Source organism: Hippoglossus hippoglossus, chromosome 4 (genome assembly GCF_009819705.1).
Source record: "Hippoglossus hippoglossus isolate fHipHip1 chromosome 4, fHipHip1.pri, whole genome shotgun sequence".
Classification (NCBI taxonomy): domain Eukaryota; kingdom Metazoa; phylum Chordata; class Actinopteri; order Pleuronectiformes; family Pleuronectidae; genus Hippoglossus; species Hippoglossus hippoglossus.
The window spans coordinates 16,206,142-16,230,754 of NC_047154.1; the positions used below are offsets into that span (position 1 = coordinate 16,206,142).

At 40.6% G+C, this 24,613-nt stretch overlaps 1 protein-coding gene across 1 annotated transcript in view; it reads left to right on the forward strand.

Annotated features, from left to right (window-relative positions):
* negr1 (neuronal growth regulator 1) overlaps positions 1-24,613 on the forward strand; it is a 133,689-nt gene that overhangs the window by 96,991 nt on the left and 12,085 nt on the right. The window contains exon 8 of the mRNA XM_034583059.1: positions 4,682-4,723. Coding sequence (XP_034438950.1) covers positions 4,682-4,723 — 42 coding nt within the window. The remainder of the gene's footprint in view (positions 1-4,681; positions 4,724-24,613) is intronic.

The window sequence follows — 24,613 nt, forward strand, 5'->3', positions numbered from 1 at the left end:
AAACAGTTACTCTTTAATGGAAGTTTATGCAGTGTTCCTGATAAACAGGAAAATACAGGAGGAAAAGAAGAATTTGACATAAGAATTATTTTTAAATGTACCAAAGCATTTACTGCAGGTTATATCTCCCACAGTTCTTTCTTGCACGTACACATATACACTATATGCACACCAGACTCGCACACACACAACTTATGATTTTAGCGAGGTAGTAACAATCACCGGCAATCCCTATTTCAACTTCCAATTTCATGTGCTGGATGGAAGTGAACTGCAATGAAAAGACTGAGGCTGTTCACTCCAATTTTCTGAGGAGTCCTCCAGCTTAATTGGTCAAGCTCTTATCCCCCAGCCCACCTCGGCTTAGCCCTGGAGGAGATTTTCTCCAGCTATACCCCTGACTTCATTTCCTGCCCCCCCCCCCCCCCCCCTCTTCCTCCCCCCTCTGAGCAGTAATCAGAAGAGACTGATGGGGGAGAAAAAGAGTTTCTCTCTTTCCGTCAGTGCTCAGCCTCCCCCAGGCAGGAGAGACACTGCTGGCTAGTTGGTTAATGAACGTCGTGTTTGTTTGTCACGCTTATCAATCACCTCATGTGTAGGTGTCATTTCGACATGTCTCCTCATCTGCCATTGTTGTTGATGATGTTGTTTGTCTCCACACCGTGTGATTGTACCTGACTCGTGGAGCAGGGATGCAGGAAAATGGGAGATAAAAGGTGCAACCGGAAATGTAGGTGCATGATAACAGCTCAAAATGCAGGGGAATGGTGTTGGAGCCATTTGGGGATGGGGAGGCAGTGTATCACATTCTATGTATTTATCTTTGTGTTAAAAAAAAAAAAAAATGTAACTCCTATTTATTTGTCTGCGTGTCTCATAAAACAAATTGTGTGCTGGCAACATTCAGTAGTCAAAACCACTAACATTGATAAAGTAGTATTCTGTATGACATAGTTATAGGGGGTTTAATCTTAAAATGCTTCCATGTCAAAATAAGCTGGATAAAGTGAACAGTGAGTTTGCAGTGTCCTTTATTATCCCCAAAAGCACCCTTACAGTGTTGCCCCATTTACCTATCATTTCAAAGCCTGCATTTCCATATTTCGGCAATCAGAAAAGACATTAACATTTTCCAGTCACACTGCGATGAGGAAATGTTTTGTGCTGCAGCACTGTTCATCCCGTAGCCCAGCGGGCCATGGACGTTTTACCCACCCACACCCCACCCACCTTCATCGACACCTATAGGAGGCCAGATGCACTGCTAGGGCCATTTGTCCCTGGATGACTGAGCCCAGTGGACACCCACAGGATGATACACACTCTGGGCAGCATTCAAAATGACATTGGATGACTAACTAATTAGATGACTCACAGTCTTTAAAGGTTATATATACGATATTCACTGCATCTAGATGTCACATTAGCACCAGCATCTTGGACTAAGACCAAATAACCAAGCCTCCCACTCCCTACATTTTCTCAGCAAGGTTTTGCTTGTGTCTTGTGAAAGTGACCCCTAAACACACAAGCAGAAGCACAACTGAATTAAGTTGGTCTTTGTACAAAACAAGAGAAACAACAAAAAACTATTTAGCTATGGGCCGTGCAGACCGGTGGTATGGATCCATCATGTCTTATCCGCAGGTTGGTGCTCCTGTCAGTGTCTGAGGCTCTGTGTGAGGCGCTCCAGTCAGCAGGGATGCAACTAGTTAGCGTGACTAGCATTGTTAGCGCAGCCATGCTGTGTGGTGTGTAGCCCACAGACTGTGTAAAGATAAGGTGCAGCCGCTGTGTTCCTGGATCAGCAGAACTGTGGTGTGCAGGTGAAGGGGGCAAAGATTCACATGTCCACTGGGTTATGATGTTTATATCTCTGCAGATCACAAGTGGAGCCATAGTGGCTTATAAATGTGATAGGGGGTAATGGATTCACAGAGAGGGCTTGCATTCACTAAAAAGCTAACATGAACACATGCCCGGGCCAGCTACAAAAATACAGAGTAGATCCTTTTACGTATTCCTTTAACGTGCACCATTTTACTATCCTGCAGGGATAAATGTTTAAGAATAGCTGAACAGTTCAAACAAACAATGTGCTGCTGCATGATGTTAACTTGATAATTTCCTCAAATGGAGCAGTGGATTCTTTCTCCTCCAAACTACTCCTTTAATGGATGCTTACTAAGTTTTTTACTGGGCTACATGTTTTATTAGTTTGATTATTATTGGATGAGCAATAATTTTGACTCAGGAAGTAACTCATGCACCACAGATTTTTAAAAAAACCTGGATTCCTTTTTTCTTTCTTGTCTATGTTATTGTGAAATGTAGCTTTAAACATACCTCATTTTTGTGAAAAGGCTGACAAGAGTCCATAAACCGTATATGATCTGATATTGACGTGTGCAACCTAAGTATTAACTTAAAATTAAGCTTGTGATGAGGAAACCCCTGAGCCGGGCCCAACATGAACATTGATTCCATGTCTCATAAATCTCTTACAATATCCTGTCTACAGAGAACAAAGAGAATAGCATTCCATGAAATGAAATAGCTGTGAAAACTAATGTATTTTATCTCGCAAGTGAGCAGACTGTGCTATAGGTCGACTGCCATATACAGTACGTGAAGCGATGCATTGCTCTACTGAAGGAGAGAAATAGTCCAAGTCAGATTGGAGCTGTGAGGGAGAGATTGCATGTCAAAAGATATGTTCCACAGTAATGGAGGAGTGTCTGAGAGCTCATGAAATGATTCACTGGTGAATTCATGCTCAAGTATTAATCAGATAGCACCAAGCTGCCTGTTTGAAGAAAGAACTAAAAAGAAACTGTCTTCACATATCGTCTCCCTCAGGAGTACCTAAAGTGGAAACATCGTGGAAGAAAAGATTAATTCGACCATTTCTCCACCAATTTACCAATGGAAAAGCCATATCATTCCACGTATGAATACTGATTCCTACACAATTCCCCCTTTCAAATTGAATGATGAAATCAATTGAAAGCAAATGTTTTGTTGTCGATGGCGTAACAGCAACACAGTCATTTACGCAGATCACACTTCAGAGAAGCGAACACAGAGATCACAGACTGAGAGCCTGGTGTCGACGATGGCACAGCCCCATTTGTCCCACAATTCAAATGGCCATATTGAGTTCCCATGTAAATGGATTAAAATGGAGAGAAAAGTAGGCCCCTGCGCTACTGCGTGGCCTAGATACAGCAGCTCACTGCAACAACATAAAGTCATATTATTTTTGTGTGCGGTTACGTGTGAGGTGTAATCATGGCTGCCATGGTTTCCCTTGTGAGAGATAAGCTACTACACTGCCATGAAGCCTTCTGGAGAAAGATGGTTTATACCTTTGTGGGGAGTATAAATAGATTTTTTGAGCTGCGAGTATAAGTTCCTGTATTTGTGTGTCAAAATCACAAAGCTTAAAACAACCCTATGAACCCGAGCACTGCATCGCTCTGAGTTGAGCTCTCGTGCAGGGTTCTTCCTGTATAGAGAATCGCGAAGCGGCCCCCTCCGTCAAATTTCGTGCCGCCTCCACATTCCAACAGAATTCTAGTACAGTGGAAACCACCTATTGAGATCACGTTTGTCCCGGACCAAATTCATTACTATAAGCGGATGATTAAAAGAATTGCGTAGCTTCTGTATGATACTCCCGGAACTTGAGGGAACGGTAACGGCACACACGCTCCGCTGCTCCGCTGAGTCACTGCACGAAGCTGCTAACAGCTTATATAAAACTTAGTGCTTGTTTACCAAACAGAAAGCTCTGTTATTTATTTATTTAAATCAGGTCAAATGGGTAGGAATGTTTACATTACAGGGATAACTTCATTCCAAACTGGCATTAAATAATTTATGTCGCACAGCAGTATATGGTTTCAGCTGTGAGTCAGAAATCAAAGAAATTCGCTAAGTGTTTGATAGTTGGAATCAATAACCTCATCAAAAGTAATGGGACTAAAAAAAACACATCATCTCACCAGTTTCTTGATGTTATAGATATAATTTTGGACTGACCAAAAAAAGTTTTTTATAGCTCGGGGGGTTGCAGGTTCTAGTCTCTGGTTCCAAATTACATCTAACACGCAAGATGGTGGCATCAGTATCTGGGCTGTTTTAGCTTCATTCAGCCTATGGTTCATGAAAACTAAAAGGAGGATGCACTGTGTAAAAGACTGTGGAGAGGGGAAATAAAATCAAACTGATGTGATTTAAGGACTACCCGGAAGGTGTAGATGAAATTATGGGTGCTATACGAGCATGATGTGATCTTCCACCATCAAAGTGAGACACTGCAAGTTGTTTAGCATACCACAACTATGATGAAAGTTGTTATCAGATCACAAAACCCCTTCAGGGCTTTGGACCAGCCCCAGTTCCCAGGTTCCCCTCCATTTTTGTCTGAGAAGTAACCCATGCAAATCTGAGGCAAGTGGGGGGGATGAAACGTGTTGTTTATGAGCATGCGGAGCTTGCATCTTGCCACAGACAACACCCGTCCTTAATGCATGGAGAGGATTTATCTCCATTCCCTGTCCTTTTGTCCTTGCATGCATTTTTTATTTTTTATTTTTTACGTCTCCATTCTGTTAATAATACATGAATGTCCTCTTTCCCTCCCCCTCCCTCTTCCCCCTCCTCTCCTTCCCTGTAGCAATTATTGAACCCACCACCACTAGTGCTGTCTCAAGCCCAGGTCAGTATATGTCACCATGCTGTACACCAAATCAGCAAAGAGGTCCGCTGCCTCATACTAACCTGAGCCGAAGTCCTCTCCTCCATCTTGATTTATTTCAATTGGCTGGCTGGAATGACCTCTAGGCGTACAGCTTCATTGTATGTCCTTTTTTCTTTTATTTGCATTTCCTTATTGGTTTCTATAGCCTGGCTACACATAGTTATTGCAGACAAGTATCATTGCAACACCCTGCCCCCCCCCCCCACCCCACCCCCCTACCTTCATTAAACCCCACTTCTGCCGCCGCCACCTCCACGTGGAGCAAAGAATAGTAGTCATCAAAAGTGGCTGTTCCATACAGTATGCCTCTGGGTCTGATGCTTCTCATAATGCTGATCGCTTCTTCTTCTTCTTCTTCTTCTCCTTCTCTTCTTGCCTTCCTCACCACCAACACTACCACTTTCCTACTCCTTAGTGCTAGATAAATGCAGTATACATCAAAGGCAGGATGCTGTTGGTGGCAAAGGCCCTTGGTTTGTTGTTTGTGAGATGGAATCTCTGCTGCCTTTGTAGTTTTATCATTTCCCTTCTGCCTCCCTCTCTTTCTCTCTTCCAGTGTCTTAATCTTCGTATATCCCTCTCTCTCCTTTCTCTCTCTGTTCTTTCCTCTTCCTAGAACAATCAGTTGGAGCTCTGCCAGCCTCTTTAACCTGATCTCTCGCTAGTGCTGTTGTCGGTGCTACACTGTCAATGTCGCCCTTGTTTCCCCCCTCGCTGTATTCTGCCGCTTCCACATTTCAGCCCAGAGTAATCCCCTCTGCTTGGTCGTCTTTTCTTCCTCTCTAATGGTTTTAAGCAAGTCAAAGAATGTAATCTCTTATGCTGGTTACATTATTTTTGCTTAATACTGTTCATGCGCCCAGAAACATGCAGACAAGCACTGGCATTAAAAAGCTTTCACTGCCACAGACATACACAATAGACACCGGAATGAAAACATGTTGAAATATTCAAACATGCTCAAATGCACCTGCACTAACAGTGCAAATCATAATCACATGTAAGGATTCATATTGCCTGTTGGATCTGCTGAGAGTGATTTTTTCATCATAATCTGTGGCTCGACGCCATCGATTTCCACCTGGCACAGCCCTGGATTAGCACGTGTTTTTCTATGTGTATTCTCTACCTGTCTATCTGAGCCAAATATAATTATCCACAGAGATACTGTCAGATAACAAGTTAAAATAAGCTAAGCGCCAATGAACAGTCCTGGCATGGCCCTGAACTGTGATTTGATGTAATGCTTGCAGAACAAATTACAATTTCATGGTCCAAAGGAACACCAGTGGTTTCAATCGTGTAGATAAACCAACTCACAGACCCACTGTTCTTGTTCTGTTTCAAGTTGTATTTGAAGTTAATTTTTTGATGCTGCCCCTAAGTGGCTTGGCGAAGGGAATTATTTTAGACCCCTGCAAAATGACTGTTTGTGCCAACCATTGTTTAATCAAGTTTAATAACTAATTTGAACAGGTTATTATCTGCTTTTATTTCCCCCGTGAATGAGTTCGGGAAGATGTACTCCCAAAATAAGGAATGAAATTCTAGTCTGTTAGGTAAGCAATTCAGGAGATCTGAAATAGAAAAATTGCTCACCCACAGCACTTGCAGTGCATGTTTCAGTCCATTGATCCAGAGAAAATGACAAAAAAATCAAATTACAGAGAGAAAACAAAGTTAATAACAACATCAGTCATTGTGCTTTTATTTCTAAAATTGCTGTGCCAGTACTACTCTAATAAAAAGTCAGATGGGCCAAGATGTTAATGAGCAGGTTAATTGGATCCTACTTGCATGTTGGATATTAGATTGTTTTGATTCAGAGCTTCTATACTCTGATATTTCAAAGACAACAACTGCTGTTGTTTTCAACTGCAACTTGCAACTGAATTACAGCCAAGCAAGACTGGTATTCTGAGCAACCTTGATGTCTCTGGAATTATCCTGAAAGAAGGAAATCAGTGGCTGCTTGACAGATGGTAAAACAGTAAGAAAAAACGACCTGGAAAACAGCAGTTAAACAAAAAGTGTATGTTAATTAAACTGAATAAGATAAGTGCAATATTGCAATTAAATTAATCTCACGTTTTGATGATGGAAACATACTTAATGTTTTTTAAACAGAAGGTAGCTTAGCCTATTTGGGACCTATCCCTAACCGAGTCAAAGTAGACCACAACTGGCTTTATTGTATACAGTAAATACAGTACAGTATGGATTTCTTGTATAATCAAAACACGAATTGTGCATCTGAATTGTAATGAGGCTCTTTAGATCTTGAAAAAACTTAGAATTCATAGCCTATACAAATTAAGAGTTATCTTGAGTACTCTGCAAAACTAATGTATTATAGTAAGTAATTTCTGTAAAGTGGTCACTTACCACGAACTAAAGACTCTGTTTATCATCCAGGGTGAGGGGGGGAATCATACAGGCTCCAAATGAACTAAAACATAATAATACCGACTGGTAACTCAACAGTACTCTCTTTAGAAAGAGCCATTACAGATAGTTCTCTGAGGAATCAGAGTTGTTTGAGTGTGTCCAACAGGCTGCTGAAACAGTGGCCAGGGCGCTGTTCTGGGCTCTCGTGTGCTGGGGAGGCGGCATCAACCCTGATGATGCTATCCGACTCATTTAACTAGTGACGGAGGCCAGCTCAGTAGCTGGGCTGGAACTGAACAGTCTGGAGGCAGCACCAAAGAGGAGGCGGCGGACATGATGAACAGCGTCCAGGATAACCCCTCCCACTCATCCTTTGACGAACTGTGGCAGATGGAGAGTGCATTCAGCACCAATTCATCCCAGCAAAGAGCAAGCCAGCGTTCTTCAGGCTATCACTTGTGACTGATGCTCTAAGACACAACAACAGCAATTGTGACCAAAGTCTACAGGCAAATTTATATTGCCACATTGAATTGACGCTAAAGGTGTGGCCTAGTCACGGCATACTGTAGGTACGAACCCTACGCCTTAGCTTGTCGTGCAGCTCCTGAGAAGTGTAACTACACGTAGACAATGACAAAGTTGAGTGGTCCCATCCTCCTTCTGTCTCATTCGGTTCAATGGTTGTACCCATCATCACTCTTTCCTGCACTGCAGGAAAAATACTTCTTATTCAACATTCATTAGTTCCAACTCCAACATGACCCTACCACCCACTGGCATTGGCAATGTAATTAGAGAGCAACACAGAGACAACAGTGCAAAAGTGTCAATGCCCGCAGGTTTAGACTTTTCTGCATTGATTTCATGCATAAGTAAATACCAGGCTTAAGCCAGCTGTTTCCAGCATTCATGCTAAGCTAAGCTAATCTCGTACTGGCTGTAGCTCCATATCAACAGTGCAGTTGTGAGAGTTGTGTGGTATTGATGTTCTCAGCTGCTGCGAGTCAGCAGGAAATTGAATTTATGTTTCCAAAAATATAAAAATAATATTTTAAGATGATGCTAGTAGGATTTAATTTATTCATTATATTATTTCATTACTATTTTATTTTGACACTTGAATTTCACCCTGTAGATCAATAATATCTATTCCTAGTACATATTCATGTTTGTCGGAGTCTCAGACAGAAACTATCTGTTTCTCTGTCTCTGTGAAAAACTGTAAAATTCTACTTTTTTTGACAGTGAAGCTCTTCAGCTTGTTTTTTTATGTTTGAGATATGGATTTGTATGTATTTACCTAAACATAAAGCACTGCTCCAATACTTTAAAGCAGGTTGCTCGGTGCCACCCTGTCATCCCAACGAAATGCAGATCTGTGATAAGCATATGCTCCCACCGTCTTTCACTTCTGTTTATTTCTGCAAATCACTTGACAGAAAAACAATGTTCTTTACACCGTACTGACTCACATTTCTTGTCAGAGAATACAGTGCTACTGGTTCAAGGAATATCGCATGCATTATACATAATGTGTGACTGTGTTTGATTCCCATGTGCCATGTTAAATCCCAAACAAACACAATTCAGACAGCCTGAGTGGAGCTAAGTGAAGATGATCCACGTGCTGTTTCCCTCTCACCCTGTTAATCCAATTCTTAGCCCTCATTTTTCATACTGTATGATTTTGTTTTCACTGATATCTCTTATAATCTGAACTAATTACAGAGGACGTTACTCTTAAAGCTGTCATGTATCTTGGAGGCTTGTCATGTGAAGCATTTATTTGACCCTCCCCTTGACCCAGTGTGAAGCAGTAGGAGAGAGGAAGGAGAGATTAATGAGCCCATGAAGGTTTATGTTTCTTGTTAATACCGTGGAGTAGGCCATAAAACACGGCCCTGCTCTGTATTGAGGGGATTCACAAAGGGGCGACCTTTTAAGAATTGTTAACTTTTAATCCAGAATAATACTCCACATTTTCTGTATGCATTCTACAAAAACAGTTCAATCATTATTTTATATAGATGTTTATTATTGAAAATCTCGCCAGCTTAATGAGGACCATTTTCTGAATCATTCGTATAGGTCAGGTACCTTTCTTTATTCGAGGTCTAGATAACAACATCAAAGAGATGATCTACCTTATTAAGAATTCTTTCGAAGTCCTCCATAATTAAAAAGTCATCCACTCAGCTCCCCAAGGCTCATGGAGCAGTGTTAATCAAATTCTTTTAGTAAGCATATAAAACCTTAATCAAAGCAGAGCTGGACAAATTAAGTCTCAAATTGGGATAATTTTTTGGAACATGACTTTAAACAAGGTAAGGTTATGTTTTTCCACTTTCAATTCTCTATTTTGTTATCTGATGTTGGGACCAGTTGAACCCTAAGGCACATGTTGCTGTTATTACACTGTGCAAGACCTTCTCAATAAATAAACAACTTGAAATTTTTCTCTTAAGTTCAAAATTAATATTCTCTCTTGGCCATCACTTTGTAAATATTAGACTAAGTATTACTGGAAAGAGGCTCATAAGCACATTTAGCCCTGCTTTGAAACCATGTAATGCGTTACTTTGGTGATTAAATCTGCAGCTGTTTTTCAAAATACTGTTGCAACATTTTCTAACTTTAGCCCTTATGCATAATGCATTTTAGCTGCGTTCATTAAAGTTTAAAATCTTTTGGATTTGTTACCATGTTTTTTTTTTTTTATGTTTGGTCTCAGTGGGAGTAAATGGGGATAAAAGAGTAATGTATTTTGAATTAGATATTTATTTTTGAAATGGATATGCATTCTGTTCAGCTGTGAAAGTCCACTGTATATGAGGAATAACCTCTCAGTTTCAATTTATCAGTTTGTAGCTTGTTATGAAGGCAAAGTGACCACGAGATTCACCATTTTTGGTTTGAAACAGCTTCTTTACTTTGTCTGCAGGGCTGTTGTCAATGTGGTGTCACATCAAACAAAATCCTCTATTTCTAGTTGTGTTTCAACATGAATGCCACAACATCAGAGCTGGCGAAATGGAAAAACTGCCTCTCATATTCAGTAACTCACTGACAATTATTTTACATGTTGAACAAAGTACAGCTAAGCATGAAAATATGACACTTTTGTCCAGAAAATACAAACAAGGGATAGTGTTCCTGCTCTGTGGGCCTGCAGCACTAAAGGCTCATTAATTCTCAGTGTTAGATATATGGAAACAGTCGGAGCCCTCTGTCCATATCCTGCGTTCATTTTGTCTGTATTTGTACATGGTTTCTCACAGCTCTCAGCTGTGGACAAAACAGACGAAATGGAGCAGTACCACTTGAAGTCCTGGAGGGCAATGTGGCACGAGGAGGAAATTTGTGTCCCAGTGTATTCAATGACCACACAGCCATGTTTGTTGTCGTCATAAATTCTCGACTCTGTGCTGCGCTCTCGTGGATGTATCAATTGATGTATCAGTTAACAACCATACCAACTTATGGAAGTATTTGGTCAGTGATGGTGATATTGTTGGAAACTGACACATCTCTTTTCATAGGTAAAGGTTGCATAAATGAGCCTAAGTCCTTCCAACATTTGAAACAACATATGCCACCGTCCATATGGGCTGGTGCTGATGTTATGACAACCTAAATACTGGGCCATGCTAAATTAACAGACCTACAGGAATATTGTAGCCACCCTCTGCTTTAGGACACAATAATACATTATTGCTGCAACAGTGTGTCATTAATTTATTCCAGGATTATTTCTGACATTGTACAGGAGAACACTGATTCTTGAAGATAGATATTGGATTCTTTGGATGTTGTTGAATGAGCTGGATAGATGTGCCTGTCCTTTGTTTAACCGCTGACACAATCAATCACACTAATCACCGTCAATCAGTCCACACATCACTGATTTCGTAACATTTGATCCGTAGTTCTTTTCGTTCACAGACGATCTGTTGTCGTTTCAGACATTTTATCTGACACTGACGAGTCAAATAGAGCCAGGTACCAGATTTTAAAAGGAGATATTTCCACCCCCTGGCTCTTAAGTTCACACAGAGCGCAGACTTTGACATCTCTCTTCCCCTGCAAAGCTCAAGATCCTAAAAATCAACGAGTTCCTGAACCTGCAATGAACTAAAAACATACCAAATTGCTGTGTGTGTTTTTTGCAGTAGCTCTGATGTAAAAAGTTATGGATGAAGACCTCATCATGTGGTGAATTTACAGTAGTTGACCTCATGAGCAAAGGAAACTGTGAGAAGTTAAACCACAGTTAAAAAATACCAAGAGTTAACAGTGCTTACAAACACTGTTCTTCTACACCTCTGTAGCCAAAAGACCTGGGACAGAAGTGTTGAAGCTGAACTGCATCAGGTGGCAATTACAATACCGCCACCAGTCTAACTACTGGATACAGTTTGTGAGTCACCCACAGGTAATGGCAGTATAAATACACTGCACTTATGAAATATTCAGTAGGTTGGAATATCTTCCTCCCGCTGATTCGCTTGCGTTTGGTTCTTGTCTGCGTTGTCTTGTGCTGTAAACCCTCGAGGACTGGTCTCTTTGAAACTACGGTGTTAAAGTGCTCGAGGAGCCTCTACAGTAAACAGCCCTGCCTCTCTTTTACCCACCACGCTTGGTGTCAGACACACTGAGCTACCCACAGATAATCCTTTTTGGCAGTGCATTTCCCACCAGCCTTATCAGTTATCCGGTGGCAAGATCAAGAGCCGTGTGAACCCCTTTTGCACCCTCACCGCCGCCCCGGCTCCCGTCCCATAAGGCTTGTTTTGAGGTGATATGCTGACCTTCATTTTTACTGAGTGTTAACTCACCCAATCATCTCTGCAAGGTCCTGATAAGCAGATGGCATGTCATCTATCTTACTTGACCCCTAGATCCCTGGACAACATAAATAGACGATGGGTTTTGTGAAACTTGGGGCCTGTGAGCTTCCCCTGTGAAAAACTTGTTACAGTAAACAGGTTTAAAGACACAATGGTGTTTAGGAAATCAAACATACATTTCCTCCTTTGGAAATGTATGTTTGACTGTTATATTTATATATATTTAATACATGAACATATATCTTGAAATGTAAATCGAAGAACAAAAGCCTCAAGTGGCTTCATTTATGAATGCCCACATTATACAATGCACATTATATCCAGCATTCAGTAGGGCCTCTGATTTTCTCATTTTATTGTGCTCCTGAGCATTACTGCACGATCGTCTGAAATATCCAAGTGTGCCAGTGTTTCCACAGTTCATTTAATTGATCAACAGTTTCCACGCCTTCTACCAACACTTTCATTACTATACCGTAACTGCATATATTTTCAGGAAATGAAAGCCATTACTTTGATATTATAAAAGCACGCAATGTGATTACTGTACCATCTTCTGTTTTCTCTCTCTGCAATTCCTTTTAATGAGTATTAATCAAGGGAAGTGTTATTTTTGCTATTTGGCTGATTGGTACGCAGTTGTTTGTGTCATATTAGTCATTACGTGTTTGGTTCTCTTGTGCTCTGTCTGCCGGGGTTTTTATTACAGTGCCCTAAAACACATTTTGAGCGCTAATACTGATTAGTTAAATGCGGCAGATACCTACAATGAAATTGATTTTGTGTTTTATTGTGCTGGAAAGAGTGCTCTCAAAGTGACTCAAAGTAATGTCTCTTTTTTCCCTTATTTGCTTGATTAATTAATAATGAAACACTTACGGGTTCTTTGTTTTGAAAAAAAAAATTGCTTCTTGGAAGCAAAGGAAACACAGAAATATTGATTGTGCAGATGTTGCTGCAAGCAAATAACAAGATGGTGGAATTTATACCTCACACTTTACAGCTAATGGCAATGTTCAGTGGCCGTGCAGGAAAGTGTGTGCCCTGTATATAGCAAAGGATGAGGAGGTCAGGTTGGTAAATTTGTGTAGGATGTTGGAGAGCAGAGTTCATGCGGAGTCCAGCAATTACTTTTTGCCTTTGTATTTCTGGTTACCATCTTTACCAAACCTCAACTAAGAGTTGTAGTGGCCTAACGTCAAACATACCTAGAACATATCCACTATAACCATGATCTTGATATGCACAATGTACAGTCATCCTGTATCTAGTTCCATTCAGGGAGACACTGGATTCAGGGCAGTGCTGAAGTGCTAAGTCTCACCCAAGCTCCATGTTTTTCTATTATCTCTGTAAAAAGACCTGTATGACCTAGTCGTACTTAACAATAATAAAGCCACTGTATCAGATTACTATTAGAATAATAAATAATGAAGACTCCACTATAAAACATGAAATCTACTTCCAGGTGATATCTTCTGGAGTGTGCATAGTTGGCAGTTAGATTAGATTAGATTAGATTCAACTTTATTGTCATTGCACAGAGTACAAATACTTAGACAACGAAATGCAGTTTAGCATCTAACCAGAAGTGCAAAAAAAAAAGCAGAAAAAGTGCAGAGTATGTGCATAACCAGCTTACTTCCTGTTTTAGCTCTGTGTTTATTGCAGCACCCAAACTGATCACTAGGGGTAAACAAAGGCACAAATGGACTTACTCATTAAACCAAATTATCTAAAGAAGAAACATGTAGAAATTGCAGGAGTCAAAGATTTTAAAATGTGTACTGATTATTAAAAAAACGTCATGTCATATTTACATTAGAATCATGCTCTTGGGGTTGTACAGCAGTAATTCAATATATCCTGACATTTCTCTAGTTTCTGCCTCTCATGTTCGCAGACATTTTGAACTTTCAAAAAGGGCTTCTTACCTCTCCTCCCTCCAATCTCAGCTACATAAACAGATTATTGTCCATATTCCATGGGCCTTCATACTTTTTCTCCTCATTTTCAGGGCTGCCTTTCACCTGTTTGTCAGTCTTTGATATAAATGTCCCCTTCCCCCTATCAGCAGATTATTCTCCTGACTCCACATCTCTCTAACCGAGTCTCTCTGTCTCTGCCTCTCTCGTTCCCACATGCACCGTTCTCCTCTCTACCTCTGATTATCTCTCGCTCTGTTCGCATCGCCTCAGGAGTGCGAGCCATTAAATTCAAACCTGGCCGTGCTGTCAGTCCCACGCGCGCACAGAAGAAACACAGCGGTGCGCCACAAAACCGTAATAACTGCCCTCAGAAGAACAAGAAAGCTACTTCACCGACTTTTTTCTCTTTTCCTCTTTCATGGATGTTTCTCAGTATTTGGGAGGGTAATATTGGCGGTGGGTATTAAAACTGAGACCTGTCAAAGCTTTCCCAGTTCTTAAAATTGCGCCAAAGAATCTTCTTTCTTTCTTGTGTTTATTCCCACCTCTCATTTGAGCTCTTGTTGCAGGCAGCGCTTTTATCCCTGTCGCTGTAACTTGCGCCTTTTTTCTCAGGCCCAAATATTCCGAGTTTGCAGATCACCAAATCTCACACATCTGCCGCTGCACCCAGACGATCAAAGCACATTATGTATTGTAGCTCCTTCAGGTCTCTGACATCCCTCCCCATTTTTGATGTTGTACTTACAACTGTTTTTCAAAACCTGCTCTCTTATGCGTGAATCAGAAGTTCTGCAAATAAGAAGAAAGAACCGAGAAAGGGAAGTCTTTGTTAAAGGGATAAGGAAAATGTTTTTTTTGTCAATTCAAATCTTACTCCAACTTTAATTGGCGCTCTTGCCACAGCAGTCAGGTTGATTAATAAGACAATTCGGTTGGAAGGATGAGTTTTGGTGGTCCCAACAGCAGACAGCGCGGTGCAGCTGCTGTGTGAGAGCTGGAGCAGAAAATGGATAGTCATTTCCTTTTATGGCCAGGAAAGGCTGCTGTAGAGATTCAGTCTTGGTCTATAATTGAGACACCAGGGTATATTTTTTTCAGGACAGACTCTAATGGTTAGTGCATTAAGGAGGATGATTGAAGTTAGCCACACACTTACAGTAGAGGCTGCAGTAAATCAGAAAAGATGGCTTTTTGGCCAATTTGTAGATTGCAGTGAGTTCACACTGTTCAGGGCTTTAGGTCCTCCCTCTCTCTCTCATCTCTGGTGAGAGCACTCCTCAGCAGAGTTAAATGGGTGTAATTTTGAGGTAAAAGAGAGAACACTTAGTAGTAGTAATGGAGAGAGGGCTTTGGACATGTTGTCATTGCCCTTGGAAATACCGTGAATGCACTCTTTGGGCCTCGCTCAGATGCAAGTAACCTCTGCTCGGCATCACACTCAGTTTTTGTATGCAGCTCATGACGGATGAGGAGCTGAGCTTAAATTGAGACATCCGATGGACTCTGCATATCCCCAGAGCTGCAGACTCAAGATGCGTAGTCCTGCTGTATCCAAATTAGCAGCACAACAGTTTGAATTTTTTACCAAAACTTAGCTGTCATTAATTTATTGTTAGCTTATTGTTGTTTTATAAAAGAACAACTAAAGCTGTTTTAGTTCATTTACAGCTATTGTGATATTTAACGTGTGCAGTTGTCATGGCTATGTGTTCTGCTATTGCAAATTTTGCAGCAAAGGTGTCGACATACATAGTCTCTCTCCTTAGTAAATACAGTTAAACCCTGCCTGTTTGAACATTGATCTTTTTTTCTTATAGTTGATCCTCTACCGGAGCTGTTCACAAGTTAGCCTGAGCTGAGCACATGCTCAAAGATATATTTCAGTTCTCTGCTTTGTGATAGAACATCTGCTGCAACTCAACAGTCCTACACGCCTCAAAACGTAGAAGCATAACAGAAATAAATGACAAACTAATGATTCATACTCAGAATGCTGGCCTGCATGTTTTTGTAGTTTGTCCCAACTGCTTAAGATTAATTTAGTCTTTGAAAGCTTTACTGCAGAGTTTTCAATAAGTGCAAGCTGCCGGCCAAAGAGCTGACTACTCAGTTAAGTCCAGCCAGGTACTTGATTATATACATTTAGGATTTGAATTGAATAGTTATGCCTCTGCATCAGAACGATGCGAGCATGACGATGTGAAATGTGCCACTCTGTCAGGATCAATTCTGCCCACTCACGGTCTATAAGAATAAAGGTGTGAGCATAGAGGGCACAGAGTCTGTGAGTATTCGAGCATGCGGCTCGGCTCTGATGGCAGAACACAGGAGTGTAGGCAAAGCAGGCAGAGAAGGTTGTGACACTGAAGGAATCCGCAGGGTAAATGATCTCAGAGTTCAATAGGTGAGTGTTTCCAATCAGACAAGGTGTCAGAGTCACCAGATTCAGTTTCGGGGGGAATGTGCTGATAAAGCGGGAGGAAATAACAGGTTTAATATTCAGCTGTACAGACGAGATAAGAAATCTTCAAATGACACAGGCAGAGATGTTGAAGCACGAGGTGAACTGTGATCCAACAGGGTCTTGGTGGAAGAACTGCTCCTCATCCACTGCAGCAGCTCGTAGTGTTGATTAGCTGATGGCCACGCCCACTCACTTTCGGTGTTTACAAATCTTTGCACAAAAAAGAAGTGGTGACAAAACACATTATTCCATTGATTGCACTTACAGGGGACTTTCTCATTAGTAAGGCTCCTTCAGAAAACACTGGTGGTAGCAAGTTGACAACACAGTAATGATCAAAAAGTCCAGTGACGGTGCTGCATTCTTTATATACACCACACAAACAATAATGAGCTTAATGAATGAATCAAATAAACTTTATCTACATTGTGCTTTTAACAGCAGGGCTTCCTCCTAATACACATTGCAAACACACTAAACCACTAAATGTCGTCAAAGTCATCAGGCCTCTGTCTTATTAGGAAAATTAGGATACACCTCAGCCTCACATTAATTTTACAGTATCTAAAATAGGATGTAATGAAACTTCACTGCATTAACGTTTATGTTTTTTTTTCCATAACATACATTTTAAGCATGGTTTACATTTTCCTGCTATGTGTGACAACGTAAGTGTATTCATAGTTGCCTACTGCCAATAGGTGTTGAGAATATCGCTTCAGAAGAAAAGCTAGAGGAAAGATGGCTCCAGTGTAGTGGAAATCAACAGAGTCTGACAGGTTTCTTAAAGATGAAAAATGTCAGGCTGTTAAAACAATATATTATGTCTTGTTACCGCGAAGGTGTCAATAGTTAGATAAGAAACCATAATAAATAAGGTCTAATGGTTCTTAATTACAAAAGCTCTGATAAGTCAGGAACAGGTTTGAAATATTAATAGCTATTTACAAACTTTGTGGGCTAAAATGAGCAAGATTCTCCTTTATAATATTTCACTAGGCTGTTTCACAATCGGGTAGGCAGACTCATTCTAAAATACACTAATTAAGATCAGTATATATTATGGAACTGTGGCATTAGATTGTGCCAGAGGTGCCAAATTTAGGCTTTCAAGGCCAACATTTTTCTCTGGGCTAACATGTCCCTGGACCCTCCGAGCTGGCTACGCTTTCCTCGCTGGCTGGCTTCTTCATGTCATTGTGCAAATCCCTGTATTGTTTTACCAATCAGCAACTCCAGTGTGTGATTCTGCAGATGGACTGAGGTCATTGAACAAGATTTTGCATGAGAACAGCAGTTAGTTAGAATAATCTTGAAGTTTTATTTGTTAGTTAAAACGCTTCTGTATTCATATGTTGCTTTTCATTTCATTTGTCTTGTTTTTTGTTTTTCAGTGACATTTTTTCATCATGGTTTTCACTAATGAAATTTACACCCCCTTATTATACTGTGACACACAACATTTATTTCACTGCTATTTCAGGCAAACTCACATTTTCAACTCAATCCTGTGCTCGTCACTTGTGACTCTGAGTTTCAACGTCGGGAAGTTTGTTGTGAGGTTTCATATAAATTCATATATGACGGCTGGCTGCCAGCAGATTACTGGTCTTTCATGTGATTGTGCCAGTGGGGGTTGAGTCAATGTTGCCAACTATCCTGATAATGCTTAAACCTCAGGAATTCTACCCACCCATGGCATGTCTTCTCCCCATGAATTTGAATCTCAGAGGGATGGGGTGCCTATATGTCCCTCCATGATAAGTGTTGGGAATTACACAGTAATTAGTTTGCCCATTCTCAACAAACCCTGACTGACACTGGCAGTGGAAGACGCCTGAGGAGTAAAGATACTGTTCCCACTGGCCCCAAAAGCAGCTAAACCCTTCCCTCCCAAATTTGCATCACGTTCCAGGATCTATTCTAGGATCGGTTTCCCTTGTATAAATCAAACCTGCAGACATGGATGTAATGATATGGAGATTCATTCAAGCCCCTGTTTTATTGTCTTGGTCTGTTGCTGACTCATTTTCTTCCCTTCTTAATTTTGCAACCACATCAGTTACACGTCAGAAATTAGTTTGAGTTTGAGCAGTTTTTCAGTTGTACAGTGAAGATCCATAGTATTCACATATACAGTAAATTAATAATATCTTAATAAATGATACTTGTTTGTTTTTAATGCAGGGAAAAAGCAAAAGCAGTAACAACCACATGTTCTATGAATATAATTGACTACTTGCTGTTTGGGCTATAAATGAAATGAGGGTAACATGACATTTAGATGAGAGAACATTATAATGGATAGGATAGACATTTTGTTCTACCCTTTAAACTGTGATCACGTTCCTTATGATATGTCTGGAATTGAAAATGTGTTTTTACCCTTTAAACATTTTCCAAATAATTAATTTTAATATACATTGATAGATTATTGTACCCATACTGGCCATCTGGGCTAAATATTAGATTAGATTTCACCATTAAACCACACAACACCAACTCTGCATTAATGCCCTCTGTTTATCATTGAAAAGCAGCATATAGATATCTAATAAATAGTGTACAGCTCACTATAATGTAGCTGTAGAAGATGTAAGGGTTTATTAATGTATTTAAGTTGTTTGTCCTCGGAGCAAACACATACTGGATGCTGTATAAACCTATAATGAATGACATTATAGTTAACCACTTGTAATAACATACAATATGTCATTATGGAATATGCTGGAATTGTTGTCAAACACTGTACATTAATAAACACATGTCGTTTAACTGCTTTAGAAGTAGAGTTGTATACCGCTTATGAATAAAAAACAGGGACCTATAAAATCATAATTATCACAATCATCGTAATCATAAAACCAAATGCAGTTGGGATTATTTATTATCTTTATAGAGCGCGCTACATATGAATATATTCAATAATGGATTGTATCTAAAAGAGTCGATTCAGCTTGATGATCTATTCACGTATTGGAGCAGAGTTCACTTTACATTACTTTTACAAAACTGCTTGTGGGTGTAACAGGTTTGTTTGAGGCTCACCAGACTTCTGTTGCTCTGTTCTTTGCTACGTCAATTAAACTTTAACTCCTACATCCACTACCTGCTTTAAAAATAACTGTCACTCATCAAAGATGTGTGTATCACCCACTGATTTGCATTTCAGCCTGTGCTTCGGCTGAAACAGATTTCCACCTCCTCCTAATCACAGCAGCCTAGAGACGAACAACACCAGTCTAACCGCATATGATCTCCACTTTGTATGCACGATCATACCGGAGGAAATGCAATAGGGAGGGCTCACTACTGCTATTCAGGGTTTTCCAATCTTTGTCCACAGAGAGAGATTTCTAAACAAATCCTGTTGACTTCCTCCACTTGTTTCACCTTCAAAAACATTGTGTTATCGATCATGTGAATCCTTGTGTGTTGTCCTTATTTCACAGCAAAGAGTTTGGTCCGCCATCATCTCGAATCACACCCCAGACTCCTTCCCCTCATCTTTTCTTTAATTCCATCTTTGCTTCCTTTGTCAAGTTTGATGTCTTCGGTGTCGCCCCCTCCGCCCTCTCAGGGTGAACTCTGCTTGTTGGGGCAGTGCTGCAGCACAGTGTTGTTTTACTCTGGCAGACAATTATCTCAGAGAGGCATGGACAGTGGGAGCTGCTGTTCAAAACAACCCCCACCCTACCATAGGTCAGTCCATGCTGCCCACCTCCCACTAAATGGCGCTCACTCTTGTCTATACACAAACACACACTCATTTGTAGGTACCCTTTAAGCATTCCTCTCTTTTAATTTCCCTTGTATGCATGCTACTAAAACTGTGCACACACACACTCAGACACACACAAATTCAATCACTGTCACAAGCCTCAGGAAAACACTCACAATCCGCCCAAAAACAGACGAGAGTATCTGCAATAAACCACCCTCTGGAAGCTGAGCATATGCACCGCCTTTCTCTCTGTTTACTGCAAGTCTTCAAAATTTTTTTATTGACAAACCACACCTTGAAGACCTTGGAGGTTTTTAAACGCAGTTAGAAAAGGTCATGACATTCAGAAATGGCATTCTCTTTGGGGAAATTGCTTGGATGTCTTGCCATTAAATAAGGTTAGTTCTATCGACTCGATTTCCGAGCTGTTTGGCATCCTCAAGAGCGCTAAAGAGTGGCCGGCTCTCTGAATACTACAGGCTCTCAGTGTAAGGTGGAGTGGTGTCACCATGTGTGATACACTTCTCTAGAGGCTAATAAAGAGTGCAAAAGAGACTCGCACACAGACACATGCAAATCCGCATATTGTATAAGCACTTACGTGCTGAGTACGCTCCCATTTGGGGGTGGTGGTGGTGTGTGTGTATGGATGGGTGCATTAGTGGTATTTGGCTGGGGGGTTGTTGCTGACAGTTAATGATACACTTTGTCATGTACGCACACACACACACACACACTTACATAGAGAGTGAGAGTGAGAGAGAAACAAACCCCCTGCGCACACAAAAACACTTTTATGCATCCTGCACCGCTCACTGCTATCTCAGTTCTTTGCCTCCCTCCTCAGTTCCTCTCATGCAGCAGAGGAATTGAAATGCAAACGCTTAAGGGTAAAGCCTCGAAGGCCCCAAACAGAAACCATTAACCCTTTACTATTCCCCTGGCCGGGCAGCTGATGAGTTGTTCAAGGTTTTTGACAAGGATCCACCCTATTTACATTCGCTAATGACGAAGAAAGGTCAGTGAACACGCTGAGAGACGCCTTTGGCAAAATAATCTCGGGACTCAATATACCAAGGCTGCATTGGCCTCTGAAGTGATAAATGGCCCTTTTTGTCCCCCCCCCCTCCTGCTGAATTACTGTAATGTGTTTGAAACAATCAATGTGCTGAGCTACTCACAAGCCAGAGTTCTGTCACCATCGACACTGTTAATTAGCACCGAAGAATCCCAGGCGCTTTTGTCTGAGCACGTTTGAAAAGAGCGGATTAGACCCCTTTGCTTTACATTTGTTATTCCTAATGCCATCTAGCATGTGGAGATCTTAGTGATGGTGGGTGGCTCCCGGTGGGTCCCTCAGCCACAGATCTGCATCTCAACATTAAACAGCAAAAATGAGTGGAAAGAGGCCTGTGTGTCTCTCACCAGAACAGCGAGTCGTCCTAGTTCAGATCAGAATCTCAGGGATATTCCCTACTTCCGCGACTGTTCATTTTCATGGCATGTCTGCTGCTAGTGTGTCTTTTGCTTTGTTTGTTGATATTTGGCAGATTGATGTGGATTTTGAGATGACTGCTCAGGCTCCTCTTTGCTCCAAATCACACTGAACGTGTATGTGGTCTGAAACATGGTAGAGAGGAGATGGAGAGCCTAAGCATTGGTATTGGGGTTGATCTGGCCATATTTTGAATTTTATGAAACTCTGATCCTTCCTTTATTGGTTTCTACTGTGTTCTGTCCATTGTGCAGCAATGTTTTACAGCAAAGCATTGTGTGTAAAAGTGAATTCACCAATCTGCAACAATGTGAGTGACTGTTCATCCTATGGACTTTAAACTTGGTGGGTGTATTGCTGGGGACCCGAAGGAAGGGCAGTTGGTTCATAATTTGGTGCAATGTGGACACAGAACGCATTTAGTCTTCACAGACTTTGAATAAAGAAATCATCTGCTGGGCTCTGCAGCAGCAGGGCGGGTCGTCAGTGATCTGGAATACATGTCATTAGTACGGCAGGAATCAGAGCTGAACAACATTCAGAAAAGTAACTTCACATCTACATTAAAATGTAAAGAAATATAAAGCTTCACTAGAAAGCCACAGATTAGTTTATGGTATTACAGTTACTGATATATTACTCTTTTGTTTTGTTTTAAACCCATGTTTTTTAATGGAGTGAAATAAATATGTCACCTTCTGCCAAATAATCTTTAATTCTTATGATAGCAATACTTTAATCTTATAATATATATATATGAAAAAACACACACAGTAAAATACAATAAAGGATCTCTATATAAGTAGACATGTATTTATGTGTTTATTTGTTCAGTATGAATGAATGGATTTGGGGCTGTGGAAATTAGAAAGTATTTAGGGAAAGACTTACACAAATTTGCTTTTGGTCTTTTCATGGTTTTAACAATAACGATAATATAGAATATCACTGCCGTCTTTGATGTCTGGATGTTTTATTCAGATCAACAGAGAACTGAGATCCACAAACCTCTGATGACGCTCTGTGTGGCGCTCCACACAACTCCAGATTGACTAATTCTGTTTTCAGGGTGAAAAATTATTCAATTACTGTGTACATGTAGCTGAACGCTGTTGGACTGAAGCGAGACAGTTGTCATGAATCAGAGAGACTGCTTAGAATAGATGGTTATTTGTTTCACGCGACACAAATGAAACTCATTGTGGGCTCAACAGTTCTGCAATTAAAAGTTCTTACTGAGGTTGATTTTGTCGTTGTTTCAACACCATATGTGTGCTTTGTATTCAGAAGGTATATTTTAGCATGCTCTCTGTTTGTGTGTTGCCTGGATAGAATAACATTCTTCCTTGGAAATCGTGAGAAAGTAATTATTCCGTTAGTCTGGTTTCATTCTTGTCCTCACACATTATATTGGGCAAATAAATATTGATAGAGGAGCTCAGTCTTTGGAGTCTAGGTCTTATTAACTAATAAAACAACCTTTATGAAATTTCTGGTGCAACTTCTTATCATTATTTTCCAGACAGATGGCAGTTTGTCTTTTATACGGCTGCTGTGTGACCCTTTACATTCCGCCATAATTGTCTTTAATGGTATCAATGCAATATAATTAAAGTGACATTTTCCGTACGCACATTGGCTGTCACAGGAGCAGTGAGTCAACTTCACGATGAAACATTATGTAAATGTGGACCATTGTCAGCTTCACAGGCAGGTGCTGTTTGTGTGTGTTTTTACCACATTGATATTTGCTGCTCAGGGGTCAATCCTCTGGCCCAATTTGTCGGTAAATGCAGACTCATTCCCTTCAGTTATTCCAGTCAATCAAGTTTGACCTCATGTCAAAAAAAAACAGGAACACATAGGCAGAGACAGCCGTTCTCACAGACTTGGTATAGCTGCAGTCACCGAGCACAGTCCCACATCAGAAGGGGAAAAGCATGTGTCACCACCGTCAGTCCTGGTATTTATACAACCATGAGGTGCACAGTGATAGTGTCAGTGTTGCAGAGAGGATAAACCTGCGGAGGAAAGGCTAAAGTGGATTTGGACTAAAGGGGGGTGTATGTGGAGGAGCAGATATGAGTTAAGGGCTTTTTTTAGGATCTGACACGTTTTCGGCGTGAGGTGATATTGTCTGTCTTTTATTCATACAACCTACACATCCAGGAGTGTTCCACAGTTATTATCGTTGCATAGAGAGCACACAACTCAGCACTTCTTAACAGTCGTATAAAGCCTGGAAGGCGCTCGCAGCAAATTGGGTGTTCGTCACACTTAACTTTGAAATGCACCCACTGTTTTATTTGACAGGTTTGTTTTTTTCTGGGGTTTTTTCAGTGCGTCAAACTGACTTGACACGTCTATTTGTAAACTGTTTTGATTTTCTGAAGCATTTCAAAAGCAGCCAGACCAATACAGCTAAAATTAGCCACATTGAGAATAATGTTAACCAAATAGCTGCGCTGTGTTTTGTATAGCCATATTGATATTATGGAACAGTGTTTAAATACAAACCATATGATCGTTTATTCTACAAAATATATTGTTGTAAAATAAATTACTGAAACAGTAAGAAGACTGGTTAAAATCAGATCCACGTCGAAACACATTGATGCATCGGTGATAATCAATTTAAATCCAATAATATATAATATAAAGCTACATAAGACTCTTTTGATACTTTTAAGATATTGTTTCTGAAATTACCTCCTTTTAATTTAGAAATATTTTTAATTCAGGACTTTAACTACTAATATAGTGTGTGAATTCCCAACCCGATATAAGAGTGGGCTGGGTTTGGTCAAAGGTCTCTGTAAATGGGGTAAATTAGCAATAACCATGTGTGTCAGTGACAGGGTAACACAAAGCCACTGCAGCTTAGTTTAACAGCAGTGGGTTCGAGTCGGGCACGGACACAAAGAACAGTATAGCTGTCGGGCTTGATTCATTTTCTCCCAAGCTCGGATGGGTACGGACAGAAAAATGCGGCCCAA